This window comes from Papio anubis, unplaced genomic scaffold, assembly GCF_008728515.1.
Source record: "Papio anubis isolate 15944 unplaced genomic scaffold, Panubis1.0 scaffold170, whole genome shotgun sequence".
Classification (NCBI taxonomy): Eukaryota; Metazoa; Chordata; class Mammalia; order Primates; family Cercopithecidae; genus Papio; species Papio anubis.
In genome coordinates, this window is record NW_022161691.1 from 78,205 (window position 1) to 96,189 (window position 17,985).

The window sequence follows — 17,985 nt, forward strand, 5'->3', positions numbered from 1 at the left end:
TCACTCTGTTGCCCAGGCTGGAGTGCAGTGGGGCAATCTCGGCTCACTGCAACTGCCTCCAGGTTCAAACAATTCTCCTGCCTCAGCCTCCAGTAGCTGGGACTACAGGTGCTCACCATGACACCTGGCTAGTTTTTGAATTTTTAGTAGAGATGGAGTTTCACCGTGTTGGCCAGGCTGGTCTCCAACTCCTAAACTCAAGTAATCTCCCCGTCTTGGCCTCCCAAAGTGCTGGGATTACAGGCATGAGCCACCACGCCCGGCCTGAATTCTTATTTTCATATAAAATATTAGATTTATAACAAGACTTTTAAGTTGCACCTAAAGGCTTAGGCAACACTAGTCCTTTGAATTTACACTTTCAATATATTTAACTGATTAAAACTCAATTTCTTTGGAGTAGTCCCTTGAGTGCACAGTGTTCCCACAGATATTTAAAAGCTCAAATGATATTAGTAAGCACTCAATAAGTGGTAGTTACAGATGGTCCCTCACTCTTGATGATTCATTTATCTTAATGATTTTTGACTTTACAATGGTTCAGAAGCAACGCACGTTCAGTAGAACGTCAATAAATTATATGAGATCTTCCACACTTTAGTATAACATAGGCTTTGTGTTATAGATGATTTTGTTCAACGGTAGGCTTAATGTAGGTGTTCTGAGCAACTTTCATGTAGACGAGGCTAAACTGTGATGTTCAGCAGGTTAAGTGTGTTAAATGCATTTTTGACTTAACAATATTTTAACTTATGATAGGCTCATCAGGACATACCTCATCATAAATTGAGGAGAGCATCTATATAACTAACAGTAACTCTTGCTTTCCCTGTTGTCCCCTCGAATCCCTGAAATAAAACTTCCATGACCATGTATGTATTTCTTGTGACCCTGAGGGTCCTGATTAGTCACAGGTAAGAATTACTCCAAACAACAAAACAATACTTCTTTGAGTCAATAATTTTATTTCTATTATTTTTCACACTGAGGAGACTTAGTTATATAAAGTGATATTCTATGAATTGATTATCAGTAGTAGAAGCACAAAGGTGTGGACAGTGAAACAACAAGAAACACCCTTTATCAGAATGAAGTCCATGTGAGACAGAAGTACATACTCCAAACAGCCTATGTACAAATAAATAGCTTCCTGTCTATGTACAAACACATTCACAGAGAATAAACTGACATAGTATCGCCATGTATCTCATCATCCAGTGAAAATTGCTCATAATAAACATAACACATATAAAATGACAAGTAATTTGGAAGTGCATCCACTGGATTTTTTGTAGGGGTGAGGATAGGGGTTACAATGCTCCTTTAAAATGGAGGTGAACAAAGGAAGCATGAGACCACATCTATCCTAAAAAAGATCCTTTACAAAAATGGCATTCTGATATTTTTAACATAACCTGTCTAAAAGACAGTTTATATGTTATAGAGCAAATGTCTATGTTGGTGTCAACGTTGACAACATTTTCTTTGTTTTAACCATATCTGAAGAACAAAAGTGTAATTTCTCTTTTAGTGCTAGCAGCAACTTCACTGAACCAAGAAGGTAGCTTTTGCTATTCTTAGTTTTGATGGCTTTTTGAGTCTGGATTGCTTGAAGGTGGAAGGTGTTGCTTCCGGAGTCTTTTGACTTGAGCAGAAGAAATATCAAGGCTAGATGCAGGGCATATATGTGTACTTTGTGTTCAGGGTTCAATAGCACGATTTGGTAACAGAGGATCCCTCTTCCGAATAGTCTCAGCCCTTTAGAGAAACTCTTCAGACCACAAAACTGCCTCTAACAGAGGACTATCACTGGCCCTTGGTTCAGATACCCTTTGCTTAGGACAATTTGGCCATTTAACATAAAGTTGATGGGGTTGTCCAATTTAGTACCCATGTTTACTCTATATAGATAATTTAGGTAGCCAGTTCTGGTGGATATTTCTAGACTATTAAGTGCTTTTTAGTAATTATTTTACTTTTACTCAAATTATATAAAAGGGCTGGGTATGGTGGCTCATGCCTTTAATCCCAGCACTTTGGGAAGCAAAAGCAGGAGGATCTCTTGAGCCCAGGAGTTTGAGACCAGCCTTTGTAACACAGTGAGACCCTATCTCTTAACAACAACAACAATTAGCCAGGCATGGTGGCATGTGCCTGAGGTCCCAGCTACTCAGGAGGCTGAGGTGGGAGGATCGCTTGAGTTCAGGTGTTTGAGGCGACACTGAGCTATGATTGCACCACTGCACTCTAGCCTGGGTGACACAGTGAGACCCTGTCTGTTAAAATTATATAAAAATTTGTGATGAAGTAAAACATTAAAGTTTTTAGTTGTGGGGACATCTTTATGTATGTGTGTGTGAACTGTACCATACTAGGTTAGAACTTGTGTATTTTAGCAGAGAGGAGGAAAATAACCACCAAAGCATTATGAAGTCTGCTGTCCTACGTGTCCTCTGAAGGAAGGTTAATAATTTAGGCATAAGGAATTATTGAAAAATTGTATGTCTCTATTTGCCATTTTTATAAGGGAACTTCTTACACCCATCCTATATTTATATAAAAGCTCAAACACATCCTACATTTCCCAGGTATATGTTTGCTAATTATCTATTTCATTCTCCATATGGGTGAACTTTGCTTTACGTAACAAAATGGATTCCTGAAAAAAATCTACAATTTTAAAATAATTTCCATGTAGTATTAGAACTTGCTAAATAAACTGTAATAAGCTATTTTGAAAACGAAGAATGCTTTTGTGAAATGAATAATTTCTTTGATTTTCAAACAGTTTTATTAAAGCACACATCTAAAATTTATAAGTAGATTAGGATTGCCTAGAACCAATAATTGTAGTTAATAAAAATAGAACAGATAAACTCCAATTTACAATAAACAATACAAAACAGGAATGACTCATGGACTGCTTATTGATTGACTATATTCAGAAGCCCTGAATATATGTATTATTGGTATTTTATGGCTTTAATTAAGACAATTGTCTCTTATGAAGTACTATAAAGTGCAATATTAAAAAATTAAAAAACCCAAAAGGCATCCATTGTCCTTCAGTTTTATTCTGATGAGAAGAATTGGGGATCTGTTTAATTAAATGGCAAGAAGTTACCTACCCTTAATTCATGCATGTAATTTCATCCTTAAAATAATTTTATTCAAAGTTTCAGACTTTTTTTACTTTTCTATTTTTTATGACATGATTTAAAAAATTCGTATTTTCTTTTGGTTAGCTGAGTATTTTGGAGGCCTGTTAGTCTCCAAGACCTTAGTTACTTACGGATCCATTATGAAGGAATATGCAACCCAATATGTAAGAATGTAGAAACAAATTCCCATCCTTTGGTGAACCCTAGTCCATGAGATCAATCAGCAGCTTTACAAGTTCTATCCAACCTACCACACAAAAGGATGTAAACACACTGTAGTACTGGTTAATAAGTGGAGATCCAACCATTTACCCCAGTTTCATTTTTAAAATAAAAACATTGATTCCTCTTGATAAATTAGTGAGTGTAAGTGCAGGCCCAGAGCTTTGGAGTAATCTAAAGTGGTGTCTTCCTGATTGTGAGTTCTTTGTGAGTCTGAGATTATGACCTAATGACCTTAGAAACAGTTTGTGACCTTGACTTCACCAGGGCTTCATGGTCATGCTGCACCCAGTATAGTTCAACACTGTTCAGACAGTGATTATGATTAGTCATAAGAACTATGACTAATCATTTAAGAACAATATAAAGAATTTAAAAAGGCTTAGTAGAGAGAAGCTATAAAAATTAAGAGGGTTAAAGACTCAAAAATCTAAAGATAATTTTAATGAAAATAGGTAAAGAGTCACCTAGTGGTGACTTCTAACTATGGGGCAAAGAGTGAAGAGTGCCCAGATGCAGTTACTTTCTGCCAACAAAAAAACAGGTTCATTAAGGGGGGGAGGGTTTGGGTTAACTTGGAGGGAGGCCTTTTCTGATGCTGATGGTTGTTAAACATTGAGCTGGGTCACACCAGCATCTATGCTGGGATCTCCCCCGTAAGAGGATTATCCTTTGGATTAGCGTGATAGACTAGACAAACCCTCTTAATGGAATTACATCTTTGGTGGGAGCCTATGCAAGCTCCATGGCATTCTTTCAGACTTAGATATTTGTCTGGTTTTAAAAATTTTATTAGGTTTTCCAGCCTGTCAATGAATGATCTAGTAGAAGTGCTTTGGCTTAGATAATATGGTGCCCTACACAGTCCCTCACTATTTGTACACTAATTTGAAAAGAGTTGCCTATCCCGTCGTAATTGCAAGGTCATTTTTGCCTCTCAAATGCTGCCTGACTTGTGGATTTGCTTGTCCTTTGTAGCTGTTTCTTACTCTTTCTTAAGAAATCTGTCCCTAACCACATTAAGGACCTCCATGGAGTTTGGGTGGTTCTGAGCAAGGCTGGTGTCCCACGTGTGAGGAAGGCATGCAAAATGCCAGTGTGTACATTAGCTGGGGGGAGGAGTCAGTGTGGAAAACAGAGTCCTTCTAGAGCAAACATGAGTGTGCCTGTGATTTCTACAGATGCCTACAAGCTCCTGGTGATTACCTGCCACAACCTGTGCAGGTCCAAAGCTCCCGGTGAAAAAGGAATATTGCCATGGTGTAATAAGAAGTAATAGAGTTGAGCTGGCTGTGTAGTAGTTCCCTTATTGCTTTTCTTGTTTGCTATATATTTAAAAAATATGAAGCTGCGAGATTAAAAATGAAACACAAAGATAGAAGCAGAGGCAGAGTCAGAGAGCCAACTGTAAATAGATGGTGGAATAGGGCAGGGTTACTTTTCTTTCCCAAGGTCTTCCTGAGACGGTTTATTTTTTATTTTTTTTAAAAAATCTAAAACCGTATATGGGCTCTTGTAATTGGCTAAACATAGCCTGATATTTGTAACCATTTCAAACTACATAGGGATATATTTCAATGTGATACTTGGTTTCTTAGAATCCTAGGAGATTAATATCTCCTTTCTTCCCTTTCCTTATTCTATTTTTTTCCCTAACCCACTCTTAATGACAAGGCCTTATTTAGTAATTAAAGACAATATTGTTGAAAGAGGTTATAGGGGTTGAGGAGGTATCTTTTAAAAATACTAAGCTGAATGGCTAAGGAAGATGTGGCTTAGCAAGAGTGAGCACTGACTTCTATGCATGCTTTCAGGAGAGAGTTGTTTTTTCCAGAAATCACCCTGAGAACAGCTTCACTTTCTTCTGGAACAGAGCTGCCACCTATAATAGGGCCACCTACTTACTGGAAAAAAAATCTGTCCAGGTGCAAGGAAGCATAGCATCCACATAATCTTGCGTGTGTGTAGGAACATGGGTGTGTGTTTGGCAGATGTGGGGAGGAAAGCACACGGACATGTTCTGAAATGCTTGCCATCAGACCCATGTTAGATAGTCCAATGCAGTAATTTCTGCAGAGCATTTAACACAACTTCCATCTTCTTCAACTCTATCTGGCCAGCCACTCTACCAGGTGTCATTTCTTTGGTCAACTTTTTGTTAAGGTGGTTTGGAGGTGGGCTCCCTTTGTAGCTCACCTCTTCTCACACTGTTCCAGAGGCCTTTAAAAGCTATGTGCAGTGGTGGGGAGTTTGCCAACTCTCTCCCTGCCCAGGAATGGATGTACATTAACATTGTCAAACGTCTAATCAGTGAGGCAGCTGTGTTTTGCTGAAAGGGCTCCAAACCACCTGATTCATGTCTTCCCTATAAAATAAATTATAATGGCCCTTGTCAGGTGACACCTGTTAGAAGCCTTACAAAGCATTTTCCCTGAATATAAAACAGTCTCCGCCTCTTTTTATAATCTTCTGGGCAAGGCTTTAGGACATTCTGCATCTGCCGAGAGCATAAACAACCCTATCCCTTAGTCCCTGCATATATCATTGCTCTGTCACTGACTCAGTTTAGGTCCTGGGAAGCTGCATAAACACCATCTAATCTTCAGCTTCAGTTCATCAGGATCTGGTCAGGTGCAGAGGGCAGCTGGAGATGGCACGGGCATTCTCAGATGCAATTTAGGAGTTTCTATTTGGGAATTGTCAGTTTGAGCCAAGCTGCTCTGCTGCCTTGGAAGTATGGGGGAGGGCAGGCGGTGACAGCAAGCAAGACCTGCTTGGTTTGCTGTGAGTAAATGAAATCATTTGCGTGCAACTTGTTTACTGTAGATGGATTAATACAATGTTGGCTCTTGAATTGTTGATATCTTTTATACCCTGCTCCAGAGAAGCAAAGAGAGTATCTGCAGTCTAAATTTTTGCTCTGTATTTTCTGTTGTGTATTCTTTGCCTCTATATCAGCATTAGGGATATGGCTGACTGAGTTCCTTAAGGCTATAAATCGATATTCTTAGGGTGGGAAAAGATGGGTACATAAAGTGAATATTTGTAGGTATACGTGCATGGAACAAACAACCTTATGAAACCAGGAAGAAATGTTCCCTTTGGTTTGTGTGCATGACTTTCCTCTTCCTTGACTTTGGCAAACTTGATGCTCCCTGCTTTAGAATCCTGAATGTGATGGGGTCAGAGGGTGATGATGTAAGTCATATTATATGTGTACATATAGATCTGGTATAAAGATATATATATATTTATATATGTATATACACAGGCATGCAGGAAAGGAGTTAGAGATGTCCTGTTTTAGAAACCGTGATGTGGAAAGTTCTTTCTTATAATTATGCCAATGATTTGAATGGTTTAAAGACCCATTGTTGAACTCTGTACACATCTCTCTGAATTTACCCTGGCTCAACACATAACCACTTATACAGAAATGAAGGGAAAGCAAGGGCAGGCTGTGGAATCACTTGTGTCCCATCCAGTGAGGGAGCAGTGCTATTGTAAGTCAGGCTCAGTGCACATGACTGATGTGGGAACGGGGCTTGGAAATTTTGTCTTCTTAAATGCAACTTCACATGAAAGACCACAACACTTCCTGTGAAGTGGAGCTCTGAGACAAGCAAAGGGCACCATAGCTGCTCGGATCATTCTTCACTGTGAGCTGGGAATAAATGGGAGGGAGTGAGGAAGCAGGGGGAGGATCAGGAATAAGAAGAGGGCGGCACCAGGTCTCCTTCAACTTTTGTTTTACATAATCTGTTTGCAGTTGAGTCAGTCACCTATTTAAACCTTGTTTCAAACAACACACCGGTCAATAATATAAAATTCACACAATAACCAACTTCGCTGCCCTTCAGAAAATATACAGGGAAAACAACTGGAGTTTTTTTAACGTTAAAGTTCACTTCCTCATTCTTTCACTCAAAGGAAGCAGCACAAATTCTTGCCCCAGTACGAAGTCCTGACCTTGATGAATGCGATTCACTCCCATTAGGTGGCAGGTTCCACTGAGTGCCTCTATTGGATGGTGTTTCAATAGCTTGGCAGGCACTGTCACACATCTGAAGGCCCCGCTCTGCCGAGTTGGAGAGACGTGAAAACCAGCCTCCGACTGGCAGCCATCTTGATTTCTTGTTTTCCCAGGGGGCCTCGGGTTTGAAGTGCTTTTTGCTTCTGGGTGAAGAGCAATGATGGGCATTTCCTGTTATTGCCATGCTCTGTGGGGTGAGCTGGGGTTTTCTGGAAGGAATACTGAGCTTGATCTGGGGCTGTCAGGTTACCTTTCCTCTTATTCCGCTGTAAGTTCTGCATCCTATCTTCCTATGTTAAGAGGTATGTGGTCACAAGAAAATCATAGCAGGCGTCAATGAGAGAATAGATTGGAGATAGGAACACATACGGTGAAATTTCCCATATGCTGTATGTACCGACTTAAGACATAGGATGGGTACAGAATAATGAACCATCCTTGATTCAATTTTTCAACTGATTTTAAAGAAAGCATGACTTGGAGAAATGAAAAGCGCTCTATATAGTTTTCCACTGCTTTAGTTTGCCTATTTTTTCCCCCTTGCTGGCTTTATTTTCTACTGACATAGATGTGAGAAGTCACACAAGGTGTCATGCAGAACTTGGGGGCATTGAATGCATGAAATTAAAATATTCCATGTAATGTTGAGCAAAATCAAGAAATCAAATTGTTAGAGGAATAGCTTGAAACCAGTGTAAGGAAGCTGTCAAATACAGTGTACTCTAAAACCTAGACAGAATCCCAGATAAGGTCCTGATGGAAGAAGAGACATAGATGTTACAAGAACTTTAACCAAAGTCTGGTCCTGGTACAACTCGACCTAGCACTCGGAAACCTTCCTGGGGTGCACTGAGTGTGTAAATGCCTTTCCAAGCATCTCTAATCTGTCTCAACCCAAGCAGTGCTGATCAAAGTTAATTTAGTGCTATTGGGAATAATGATTTCTTCAGACACTAAAGCCCTTTATGACTACATTGGAAAACGTTTTAAAGAACTATGCCCTTTCATCCCATTAGGTGGCAAGGCCCACTAAGCACCTTTACTGGATGGTTTCTCATCACACATCTAGGCTCTCTTGGCAGCCCTTAGCATCAAAATATATCTAAATGACAATCACAGCTAAACTTACCCCCCTTCTTTTGATGATGATGGGACATGCACTGGAAAAATACAGGTTGAGTTTATATAGTCTTGCTGTCCTAGAAAAAGCACTAATTTGGTTTGTAGTCATATTTTCTACTTGCATGCTGGGACAATATAAGAACAAAACAAAAAGCCCAACCCTGGTTACCTCCCTGCTTCCCCAAACCAATGTCCACCCAGCCTAGGTTTTTAACCTCTGTCTGTCCTAAGTACCCTGACTTTCTTGGTCAGGGTACTCAGTTGGAGGTGGGCAGATGGTCTCCCTGTTTGGCTTGTGGGAATGTTTTGGAAGGCTCAATTCAGGGCCCTACAGACCTTCTCCACTAAGCCCTCCTCCCTGCAAACTATTTCCCTGAACCATCTACCTTACTAGGCAGGATCCCAGTAAGTCCAAGGCAGGCTGAAGGTCACAGCAATGCTACCTTTGTCTACTGGTTCCATTAGTTCTCCTCTTGCACTTAAGAGGTAAAGTCCAGACTGCAGGTTGATGCCCCTCTTCAAATAAGTACTATAAATATACTAGAGCTATCCCTGAAAAAGATGCATTTGTACTTTTATATATATATATGATTATATATATATATAAAATTTTTCTTTCTATTTATTTACAGGTATGTACTAATCTATAGGTATGGAAGGAGAGGTATAGTACAGGAACAGGCAGGATTTGTGTGTTCATGTGCGTATATTTATAATATGTATATTTATAGGTGTATATATATATAGCCTCTGTCGTTGTTTGCATCGAATGTACCTCCGACCAGCGAGGAGTACCTGTCAGTGGTGAATAGGGAGAAGCCCCATATTGACGGTTCTCTTTGTCTCTTACATGAAGTCATTTGAGTAGGCAAGGTGGAAGCAGCCTGTGAAGTGAATGGGTCCAGTGTGAATCCATCTCTCCTCAAATCCATCAAGGAGGGACACTTGGTACCCAGGGCTGTGTGCCAGCTGCCTCTTCTCAAGAGGTCAAGGAGCCCAGAGCCCAGAGTGGGGAGGGATCATTCACGCTGCTGGTGCAAGATATGGCTTTTCCTACTAGATGGAGACAGGGCATGTAAGAATTCTGTCTTCCAGGAGAACGCTCACCACCAGGAACACAAAGTAGAGGCCAAACATGATGAAGCCCAGGATTTTGTTCATTCGCCACTTGCAGAGGGCAATGGAGAGGATGACGAAGAGCAGCATGATGAAGAGAAGGACGATGGCACAGAAGAGGCCATTGCTGCTGACAGCCACTGGCTGGAATCTGTGAATGACCGTGTACAGGAGCCAGGGCAGTGGGAGCCTGTGCAGGAGGGAAGCAGGGCAGAGGGGAGTGGGAAGACAAGGGGGGAGTAGTCAGACACGTTGAAGAAGGCAAACAACCTACTACTTTCTCAGGAACTCTAATCTGTGTGTCTTGTTAGGTTCACTATGACTCGGGCACGGTTGGCCCAAGAAACCACATAAGGAAATAAGACTTTAAAAACCTTTATGTTCTGACTGAATTCAGAGCAGGGAGAACAGTTAGACAACATCAAAGACATGACTGCTGTCGGTGATTTCTGCATTTGTGAATTTGATTGGAAATTATTTTGTTTCCTTCCTAGTTGAGATTAAAATGTTGCTTTCAGTCCTAAAAAGGTGAATTGCAGGATTTGCACAGGGTGAAGGGAGCAGGCAGGTGCAAAAAAGGTAGAGAAATGAGTGGTGAAAATGAGGAAAAAATTAAAAAATGGAGACAAAGAATAGCAATGACTTAAATAACAATCTAAAGGCAAGTGAAATTAAATGACGGTGGTGGGGGCCATGATACAATATCATAGTCTGAAGTTTATTCTGGGAAAGATGTTGACAATTGTTTGATGAAAAATTGGTCTTTTTGAAAGATTTAAGGAAGGCAGTATCTTACATTTGTGATGTGTTTTTTGAAAAAACTTTATTATATATTTTTATACCTGTTTTCTCCCTTGTCATTCAGCTTTTAAAATCTGAGGATCTCTTGTGTTTCCTATCCAGAGTGGTGATTCTGAAAGCCCTCAGGAGAGCTAGTTTCCACTACACCACAAGTGTTGACTAGGACTCTGAGAAAGGAAGATGCTGGAAGTGCAGGGCTCAGGGGACATGGGCATTTCCAAGTGGCTGGTGATAGGCATCTGGCTGTACCCATCAGCCTAAAGACAGCATCGTGGCTAAGGAGATACCTGCTTGGCTGGCTGAGCTTTCTGAGTGACAAAAGCTAAGGGAGGTTCAGTTTTGGCCTAGTCTCAGGGTGTGGAAGAGGAGGTACTCTTTTGAAACATTACGTTCTCCAAAGGAAGAGAGAAATAATGAGGGTGAAAGGGGCAGTGGAGTTTATAGATCTGCCTCCTATGCTGGAGAGAGGGAATTGGAAGGCAGAGCCCATGCATTGTGGATCTTTGAAATTCTAGGCCTGGCACATGCAGCCCCTAACTGGGTGCATATATTAACCTGGGCCAAGCTGAAGTGATCGATGTTACTGCCTTGTGGGGATCAGTACAGGCACTTTGTCCACTAGAGCCTGGCCAGGAGGGGCTTCCTTCTGTGAACTTGTCAGGGAGGGGTTCCCAGCCTGGGAACAAGGGGTAATTCCAGTTCTTAGTGGGAGGGGGCAGCCTTGGCACTGGGGTCAGCAGTGAAAAGTCAGAAAAGGGAAGGGGAGGGCATGAGAGTGGCGGTGATGCCAAACTGAGAGCCGTTGACAGGGACTTGGTCTGGGAAACTCTTTTTCCATCTCGTGAAGAAAAGACCAAAACCAATTTTATTCTTATTACACACACACACACACACACACACACACACACACACACACACGCTTCTAGTGAAGTTGAGTTTAATAGCACTACAAATGGCTTGCAAAAACCTTTCGGGGGAAAATGACACTTTTCATGCCTTTTGGGTCTACCAATTCTTTTTTTTTTTTTGAGACGGAGTCTCACTCTGTTGCCCAAGCTGGAGTGCAGTGGCGTGATCCTGGCTCACTGCAAGCTCCGCTTCCCGGGTTCACGCCATTCTCCTGCCTCAGCCTCCCGAGTAGCTGGGACTACGGGCGCCCGCCATCGCGCCCGGCTCATTTTTTGTATTTTTAGTAGAGACGAGGTTTCACCGTGGTCTTGATCTCCTGACCTTGTGATCCGCCTGCCTCAGCCTCCCAAAGTGCTGGGATTACAGGTGTGAGCCACCACGCCCGGCCTGGTCTACCAATTCTATTGTCAGGAATTAAGTATAAAAATAACTGAAAATGCAGATTAAATTTTACTCAGAAAATGATCATTTCAGTGTTATTTTGAATAATAAAAAACTGAGTATCTCTAATAACCTCTAATAACAGGGAACTAGTTAAATAGCAAATAAGTAAATGTAATGTTATATAGCTGTTTAAAAATCACAAGCTTAGAATGCTACAGGAAAACAGCCATAATACAATTGTAAGCTAAAAATGAAAGATGCATACATACACACAAATAGCAATGTAATTTCAATCATGTGAAATACACAAGAATTTCAAAAGGGTGGTGAGTTATTGATCTTTAAGCTTTATTTTTCTTTTCTTTTTTCTTTTCTTTCTTTTTTTTTTTTCCGAGACGGAGTCTTGCTCTGTCACACAGGCTGGAGTGCAGTGGTGCGATCTCAGCTCACTGCAACCTCTGCCTCCTGGGTTCAAGCGATTCTCCTGCCTCAGCTTCCCGAGTAGTTGGGACTGCAGGCGCATCCTACCATGCCTAGGTAAGTTTTGTATTTTCAGTAGAGACGGGGTTTCAACATGTTGGCCAGGATGGTCTCAGTCTCTTGACCTTGTGATCCGCCCGCCTCGGCCTCCCAAAGTGCTGGGATTACAGGTGTGAGCCACTGCGCCCTGGACCTTTATTTTTATTTTCTATATCTGTGAGTATATGTTAATTTCAGAAGCATAAAGAAAATGCTGGCAAAGCTATGAAGAAACTTTTACACTTAATATATTGCTAATGACATCACTCAATATATTGTCAAAAATGTTGTAAGCTGGTGTAATTTCTTGGGAAAGAACTTTTTGGAAAAGAAATATACAAAATACATCAACAGCCATTAAGATGTTCAAAATATTTAGTTCATTAATACTGCTTAAAGGAATTTATCCTAACAAAACAATTGAAAGAGGTTTTTCTTCATAAAGATGTTCATCAAAACTCCCATAGCAGAAAAATTTAAAAAAATCCTATAAAAGAAAAGGAAAAAGCCACTGAAAAACAAGAGGGAAAATTTGAAGCCACAAAATGTTAGTTATGAGCTATGAAGAGTCTTAGAAAAATGGTTATGAATTACTAATTTATTCATAGATGCCTCTTTATGCCAGGCATATATTGCTTTAAAATGGAAAAATAAAAGCCTTCCAAACAGATAAAACTGAGTATTTTACTAAGAAAACTTTGTGAAATACATGGAAGAAAACAAAAAAGAAGTGTTGTTTCTGAGTGATAGAATTAGGAGTGACTTTTCTTTAAACTTCCATTTGTGTGTGTGTTTATATAATTTAAGAATAATGAACAAAACATTTTGTAATTCTTCATAATATACTATAGAACATTACTATTATTATTATTTTTTTTTACAAGAGATTGATCAAGAACACTACTATGAATATTTGGACCACAGAATTGAGAAACACTGTTTAGGCATTCATTCATTCACCCATCCATCCATCCATCCATTCCACAAACATGTGTCAAACAACTACCAGTGACAGCAATGCAGTAAGCTCTGAGGAGTTCCTGCTCTTGGGGATGCACAGTCTAGTAGGCAGATATACCAGGACAAAGAGTAAGACGTACAGAGAGTTTATAGGGACAAGAGCCTCTAAGTCGGGCCCAGGGGAATCAGAAATCAGGATTTAAGTTGTCACTGAAAGGATAAATCAGAGTTTTCCAGTCAGACAAGCATGGAGAGCTCTTCAGTGGGGGCTCACGTGTGATTGAGACAGTGGACACTCACAGCAGAGTTTTATGCAGGGAGTGCTACAATTGATAGCATAGACTCTTTGTTCAAATCCTAGCTACTGCATTTAATAGTTGTGTGAACTCTGGGCCTTTCAGTATTTTTATCTGAATAATAGGGGTGATAATACATACTTCATAGGATTATTGTGTGGCTTAAATGGAGAAAAATGTACACACAGTGCACATGGTAGACACTGTAGGAAAAACAATATGGTAATGAAAAGGTGTAAGACAGAACAATATTTAAGATATTCAATGAGAAAAAGTAGGTGCTTTCAGTAAGGTTCCAGACTCAAGTGTTAGGAGCCCAGTACTCCAGGGAACGTAAGGATAATGTCTTATATCTTATTTTCTCAGGGTACTGATGTTCAAGTTTGTCAGACTACTTTTACTTTTGACAAGTTAAATAAAATGGTAGAGATCACAGCACCCCAAACCCCAATCCGATTCACTTTAGTGATTATTCATATTGAGAGCTCACGTTTGTTTCATTGTAAGAACAGATCTCACCTTCTGGCTTTAGAAAACCTAGAATATCTTCACCAGTGCAGATAAAGAAATGGTAATGCCAAGATTCTCAGTATTTTCCAAGGAAGGATACAAGATATGTATGGTGGGCCTATGTTTGTCCCAATCTACCTTAAAATCCAAATCTCACCTTAGGCTGGTGGGGACTTGAATTAAAATTAGAATGTGAACATTCTTATCATGAAGCTATCACATGATATCTCAGTTCCACTTGAATGTTGTTATATAAGTGAAATTCTCTCAAAATATTTCCTTAAAACATCCATTCTGTATGTAGGTATGTGTTTCTGCTTGTCTAGGGATGACTTATTTTTCATTAAGTTCTCTGAAATGAGAAATAGAATTGGGGAAATGAAACGGTATTCTCAGTCTTTACTCTGTATTGGTATTGGTTAGTCGTAGGCTCAGAGATCCTGGTCATGTCTCTGCAGCTTCTAAGAAGACAAAGACACTGGTGGAGCTGCTGTGCACCTTTGTAGAACTATCTCTACTCACCCTACAGTGATGTCAAAAATGTTGCTTCCAACAGAGCTGGACACAGCCATGTCCCCTAACCCCTTCCGGGCCACTATGACACTGGTGATAAGATCAGGGATGGAGGTCCCAGCAGCCAAGATGGTCAGGCCCATAATCTCTTCACTGATGCCGATTGTCTCTCCAACCTAAATGTCAGGACAGGAATACACATCTCAGTGTTTGAAGTTACAAAATCATAAAAACCACAAAAATTTCAATGCAACCTCCTTTTAATGCATTTCTATACTGTGCTATGCAAAGTGCTGAGATAATAAAGATGAATAAGCCACAATCATTGCTAATAGAGTTTATATTTTTAGGATATTCAGACCCAAGGCATCAGGAATGTTCACATGAGAAACAGATAATCTCCGATAAAGAGCTCTAGAGGGCTAGAGTGCAGCGTTTATATGGTGCTTTCTAAGACTGAGTCAGGGAAGCTCCAGGATTAGAGGTAGAAAAGTCAATTGGCCATGGAATCTAGGGGCAGTGGCACAAAGTCCTGTGGCAGATTTGCCCTTCAACTTACTACCAAAACCAAGGACTGACACCCAAAGTCTCAATTTTCCTTTAGCATCTCCTAGTGTCTATAACCCATTCTTAAACACTTCAAGATTCTATCATTTCCACTGGAAACTCGATGCTGGGTGTTTTGGGTTTTGGTAACACACAGCAAAGCAGCTGTGGAGAAGCAAAAGCCAGAAAATCAGAGGACCTGGATCCAAGATCTGGCTCTGGTATGTGTTAATTTCTTGACATTTTGCTTACTGTACCAATTGTACAGTGTCTTTGATCCTCACTTTGCCATCTATAAACTCGGGATAATAATACCTACTTTAGCAGGTACTTGTGAGGACTAAATGATAATTTGTGAAAGACTCTTTGTAAATAGTACATTATTATTGAAAAGCAAGGGGAGGGTGGTTATTAACTGTTTTTTTTTTTTTTTTTGTCTTTGTCTTTGCCTTTTAAGACTGATGAGTTCTATTTTGAAAGGTTGGTCTAGCCTCAGGTGGAAGCTCCTCCACTCTCTTGAGCAATTTGTCTCCTTGGGACTTTCTAGAAAAACTTTCTATTTTTATTTTTAGAGATGGGTTCTTGCTCTGTTGCCCAGGCTGGAGTGAAGTGGCACAGCCATAGCTCACTGCAGCTTCAACCTCCTGGGCTCAAGCGATCTTCCAACCTTAGCCTCCAGAGTAGCTGGGACCACATGTGAGCACTGCCACACCTGGCTAAGTTTTTTTAGAGATGGGTCTTACTATGTTGCCCAGGCTGGTCTTGAACTCCTGGCCTCGAAATCCTCCTGCCTTGGCCTCCCAAAGAGTTGGGATTACAGGTGTGAGCCACTGTGCCTGGCCTCTTGGGACTTTTAAAACCTGTACATGTTTTGCTGGAGTTGGTGAACTGTGGCTCTGAAAACCTTCAAGATAATGCTTTCCATCTGGTTTCCAATAGGTTATCTGATGATGTCCAGCATTTTTTGAAAAAATTTAAAGGGCCAAAATAGCACATAAGGATAAAGGCTTTTAGGAAATAGAATACACTCATTTCTTAATCCTTTTTAAAAAATTCTTATTTTTATAAGAAATAGAGTGGTTCCTACTAGCTTAAAAGCATATTTTTATGTTGATGATCATGCCTACTCCAGAGCCTGATGAGTTTAACTAGCTTACCCTGTCCTCATGGGACACAGAATCACTGCTCCCCATTAGTAAGTTCCATATATGCAGGATCCTCACCTTGGTCACTGTGATCTCCCTAATTGACAGAACATACAGAGCCTGGTACATGGCAGACTCTTAGTACCAATTTGCTGAGTAAGCAAATCAATCCGCATACATAGGTGATTTCACCAGCATGTTTTTCTGCTGATTCTCCTAGAAAAAGTTCAATAAGAGTTTTGCACAGGAGTGCCCTATTTGAGCAAAATATTCTCAAAAGTTGTCAATTGTTAGATTTGGAGTGAAGCATTGTCAAAGACTGAGAAGATGCTGACTAAACAATTGTCACTGTTGGCAAGTTCCAATCTATTTAGAACATTCTTAATAATTAAATTCTTGGAGGGAATTCTAAAGTAGCGACTGTTTCAAAAATTATTTGCTGGGCGCAATGGCATGCACTGTAGTCGCAGCTACTTGGGGGTTGAGGCACAAGGATCTCTTGAGCCTGGACATTCGAGACCAGACTGGGCAACATAGCAAGACCTTGTCCCCAAAATATAAACAAAATCATATTTGGAGTTTGGACGCTACTATATACAGGAAAACATAGGAATTGAAGAAGAGAAGGATGGTGGTGTGGTTAAGAGCATTGGCTTGGGAGATGACAGTGCTGGGTGCAAATCCTAGCCTGCCACTCCTAGTGCAAGGTAGACAACTTCCCTGAGTCTCGGTTTTTCCCATCTGTAAAATGAAGAAAATATCCACTCAGAATTGTTGATGACTATATGTGATGATGCAAATGAAGCATATAGCACAGTGTCAGGCATAAAGTAAATGTTTTAAAAAAAAAACCTATACTTAATTTTAATTTTTTTCTTTTGTTGAGACGGAGTCTCTCTCTGTCATCCAGGCTGGAGTTCAGTGGTGTGATCTCGGCTCACTGAAACCTCTGCCTCCCGGGTTCAAGTGATTCTCCTGCCTCAGCCTCCCAAGTAGCTGGGATTACAGGCGTCTACCACCACACCTGGCTAATTTTTGCATTTTTAGTAGAGATGGAGTTTCACCACGTTGGCCAGGCTGGTCTTGAACTCCTGACCTCAGGTAATCCGCATGCCTTGGCCTCCCAAAGTGCTGGGATTGCAGGTGTGAGCCACTGCACCTGGCCAAAAAACTAGATTTTATAACTCAGGCATTACTCCTTTCCCTCTCCAATTTATTAGACTATCAGGTGTCTGGTAGCAGGAACAGAAATGGGCTTACTGGGGCCAATTCACATCATGGAAAACTTCATGAGAATTTTCATTAGACATCAAACCCCTGGTGAATCTGTGTGGCTCTAGAAATCCTTTCGTGGAAGGAGAACTAGTCTTCATGAGCTTGTTTTGAGTACATTTCACTCAAGTTAACTTTTGTCAAATCAGTAAAGATGATGGGTACATGGACGGGACAGTACTCTGAAAAATCAGGGAGCACCAGAGAGGCTTAGAGCTTTCAATAGAAAGAATATCAGCAGTCTTTTGGGGAAATTCTTTCATTTTCTTAAAAAAAAAAAAAAAAAAAAAAGAAGCCAATCATGAGGCCCATGCTGCTCCCAGTATTCCGTAATGCAGTTCTGTGCCTTGGTTTAAGGAGGATCTGAAAGAATGCTAATTGGCTAAATGAGACAAAAGGTCTTATTTGACTCTTAAAATTAACTTCTAATATTAGATGCAGGATTGACTTTAACCACAGATTTTCATCACCCATTA

At 40.4% G+C, this 17,985-nt stretch overlaps 1 protein-coding gene across 4 annotated transcripts in view; it reads right to left on the minus strand.

The window, feature by feature from the left end:
- Positions 1–945: 945 nt before the first annotated feature.
- The window catches only part of LOC100998003 (sodium/potassium/calcium exchanger 2), an 89,328-nt gene continuing 72,288 nt past the window's right edge, over positions 946–17,985 (minus strand). For 3 of the 4 annotated variants that reach the window (XM_031661472.1, XM_031661470.1, XM_031661469.1), the window contains 2 exons: positions 14,556–14,722; positions 946–9,844 (listed from right to left, as the gene is read on the minus strand). In XM_031661472.1, coding sequence (XP_031517332.1) covers positions 9,595–9,844; positions 14,556–14,722 — 417 coding nt within the window. In that variant the 3' untranslated portion in view covers positions 946–9,594. Of the gene's footprint in view, positions 9,845–12,378; positions 14,386–14,555; positions 14,723–17,985 lie in introns of those variants that run through there. The other variant, XM_031661471.1, reaches the window with a different exon arrangement.